The sequence below is a fragment of the Nymphaea colorata genome, chromosome 8 (genome assembly GCF_008831285.2).
Source record: "Nymphaea colorata isolate Beijing-Zhang1983 chromosome 8, ASM883128v2, whole genome shotgun sequence".
Lineage (NCBI taxonomy): Eukaryota > Viridiplantae > Streptophyta > Magnoliopsida > Nymphaeales > Nymphaeaceae > Nymphaea > Nymphaea colorata.
Window position 1 is genome coordinate 17,772,844 of NC_045145.1, and position 3,254 is coordinate 17,776,097.

A 3,254-nucleotide genomic window follows, 5' to 3' on the forward strand; every position below is an offset into this window, starting at 1 on the left:
CCTGCCTTTTGAAACCAGATGATGCGTCGTCGTCATTATTACCAATTCAAAAACTTTCCTGTCATCAATATATGCGATTCAAATGGATTCTATGGAAGAACCATCTTTTTGTTTGGCCTTCGCTGACAGGTATGTAAAGGGCACGCTGACTCCTACTGGAAGCAAAGCTCGTTTCCCCGACAGCAGTAATTTCACTGCGAACCACTGACAGCTCCACCTTTGAATGAGACCGAGGAAGGAGCATCCTAAGGTTGATCTTCTTTCAAGTACAGACGAAGAAAAAGATTTGCGCCTCTTAATTGATGAGAAGGGAAAAAAAAAGATAGCAAAGTAACTATGAATGGCCTAAGTTAGTCATGTATAATAAGTAGACAATAGTTGTACTTATCCTCTTGTTTATTATTATTAGATGCAGAAAAAGTAACGTGTACAGTGTCTTCTTAGTCGTGGCTTTGAATGTGGGTGATTTATGGTGTGAAGGTTGAGCTACGAAGTGAATTTTAGTACGCGGCTCCATTTGTATCATGTAGCAATGGAAAGGAGTTGCAGGAGTAGGCTCCGAGGTGAGAGTAGCAGCAAAGGCGTTGGATGCCCGAAGAAAGCAGAAATGACCGGACCAGAGGAAACCGCGTCGGTCCACAAGAAGCTCCACGCCGGCGCACCTCTTGTCGGCTCCTGCCACGTGAGCCTCATTCTCTTCTCGCTCCTCCCTGTGCTGTGCTGTGCTTTACTCTCTCTCTCTTGAGATCGTCCGTTTCGTATAAAACCGAGTTCCTGCGTTCACTCTGCTAGACATCTTTTCAGGGAAAGGCAGAAGCAGGATTCTCATCTCCAGCTTAGTTTCACACTGCATCCTTTATTGGGGTACAAGTAGAAGTTGAAGGCACCCATCCTTTCGTCTTCGAATCATTTTTGTTCTTCTTTCTTTGAGATCCGAGGCTGAGAAGATTGAAACAGATTCTCAACCTAAGATGGGTGTTGTGCGCTTCTTCCATTTCATATTCTTCTTTGCCCTCCTCTTGCTGCCTTCAGAGTCCAGTGCTCAGACCATACGTGGTAGCACAAATGGGGTTGTTGTGATGGGCGGTCGTCGGATCTTGGGCTTCGAAGAAGTTCCTGATTCGGAGGGTAAGCAGGACGAAGCCGAAGCGTCAGATTCGATCTCTCTTCCAGTGAAGAAGAAGAAGCAGGACAAAGAGGTGTCTGATTCTAGCTCTGTGTTGGAGAAGAAGAAGAAGAAGGAGAAAGAAGCACCTGATTCTAGCTTCCTTTTGGAGAAGAAGGCGCCCAAAGAGGCCCTTGGTTCTGGCTCTGTTTTAAAGAAGAAGACCAAGGAGGCGCTTGATTCTGACTCTGTTTCGGAGAAGAAGGTGAAGCTAGAGCAGCCCATCATCAAACAAGTGGTGAAAGTGAAGAAACCCACAAATGGTTCCACTACCACATCAGCTGCAGCAACGCTCCTGAAGAAGAAGACTCCTTTGAACCACACGAATGCTCAGTCGAAACCGGTGCCTCCTACCGGCCTGAAACCCATCAAGAAGCAAGCAGATCTACTGAAAACAGTGGAGTCCAAGAACAAGACGAAAGTAGAAAAGAAAACTCTCGGCGCTGCATCTGACGCCGGCGACTTCCAAATAATAAAGAAGAAGCCTGACGCCTCCATCTCCACCTCAACTTCCTCTGCAACTCCCACCAAGAAAAAAGCCCCAGCCACACCGGAGAAGAAGAAGGACCCAAAGGAGAAAGAGACGCAGATTAAGCTGAAGAAGACGAAGGAAGTGTATAGCGATGACGAGGACGATCTGATACAGGATTTCCGGGGCCTCCCCTACAAATTGCAGGAGACTTTCATCCCGGACCTCGAGAGGATCTCCACGACCTCCAAGGCCTATCTAAACAGAGCCAACCGTGAAATGGTGGAGGGGTTTAAGCCGCTGGTAGGCCACAGATACGCTCCAGTCGTCGCCACCGTGACTTCCTATATCTTCCTCCTCCTCCCACTCCTTCTGGTGTCGCTTCTCTTCCACCAGATCCGCGAGTACCTCTCCCTTCAGAGGCTGCTCTTCTTCATTCATGGCTACCTCGGCGCCTACTTCACCGTCCTCACCCTGACCTTCGCCTTCACTAGAGTTGAACCGCTTCGCTTCTTCTACCAATATTCGATGACGAGCTACATAAACATGCAGGTGATGCAGACTCTGTTCTATGTGATGTATCTGCTGATGCTGGTACTGTACATGGTGGTTCAGTTCTCCACTGCCACAGGGCTGTGGGTTCGGGTCTCGGCGCTGGTGCAGACGATGGTAGGGGCGGTGGTCGGTCTCCATTACTACTCGGCCGTCTTCCACAACGCCCTCGCTCACAAGCCACCCAGGGCGAGCTGGAGGAGCCACGCCGTCTACGCCTTCTGCTTCCTTATGCTCAGTCTTCTGGCGAAGCGGGTGATTGACAGGAGCAAGAAGGCATACCACCATGAATCAGGAGAAGGGGACAAGCAAAATTGATGCCCCTGGCTACCTGCAGCAGCAGCACCACCACCGCCATCTACTCTGTTTTTTTTGCCTTAATTGATTTTTATTTATTTTTCTCTGCAACCATGGCTATAGAGATCGATGGTTGATTGAAGCTGAAAAGGTAAGCTGTATTTTTCTTGAATCTTTGTTCTTTTGGGGGATAATTTAGTATACAGGAATAAAGAGGGTGCGTCGGTGATGTATTTTGAGCTTTCGCTTTCTACTCTGTGATCCCAGAGGTGCAGATTTATAAAGAACAGAAGAGAGAGAATGGTTATCAGGGAAAGCTATTTAATGTACTTTGCAAGGAAAGTTGGTGAGAAAGAAAAAAATGAAGAAGAAAACCAATGTTTGTTGCTCTGTTATATCTTCTCTCTCTTGACAAAAAGAAAAAAGAAACATGTAATCGATTCAGGAAGCATCAAAGATTTTCATGGCAACGGCGACGTGATTACAGACAGATGGTAGTCTTGCTTGTGGCTCGTCCAAGTTGCTGACCCTCTCTCCTTGAATCGTGCCTGATGGTCAGGCCCATTGACCAGGAACCTCATGGAGCTGACTGCCGACATTAGTCGGTCCATTTTCCGCCACCGCAGGGTCGTACACTCCACATTCATATTAATTGCACTCAACCAAGCAGGCGTTGCGCATGTGATTATCTCGGTTTTTCCTTTTATTTGTCTTTTAACTTTTTCATAAATCCAACTCTATAGATGTGATGTATGAATATTTTTGAATCAT

At 47.1% G+C, this 3,254-nt stretch overlaps 1 protein-coding gene across 2 annotated transcripts; it reads left to right on the forward strand.

Moving 5' to 3' along the window:
• The first annotated feature begins 485 nt into the window (after positions 1-485).
• Positions 486-2,878, forward strand: LOC116259398 (uncharacterized). Of its 2 annotated transcripts, none has more exons than XR_004173919.2 (2): positions 486-2,634; positions 2,751-2,878. XR_004173919.2 is itself a non-coding variant. In XM_031637191.2 (2 exons), exon 2 carries the CDS (start codon positions 972-974, stop codon positions 2,502-2,504), a length of 1,533 nt encoding a protein of 510 aa, XP_031493051.1. In that variant the 5' UTR covers positions 486-682; positions 805-971; the 3' UTR covers positions 2,505-2,878. The 2 variants fall into 2 exon arrangements, 1 of the variants encoding a protein (XP_031493051.1); XM_031637191.2 differs by having other exon boundaries at positions 486-682; positions 805-2,878.
• The last annotated feature ends 376 nt before the right edge of the window (positions 2,879-3,254 follow it).

Bases quoted from the DNA above. Each gene is read 5' to 3' on its own strand.
- LOC116259398 (XM_031637191.2), top strand. From the start codon at position 972: ATGGGTGTTGTGCGCTTCTTCCATTTCATATTCTTCTTTGCCCTCCTC.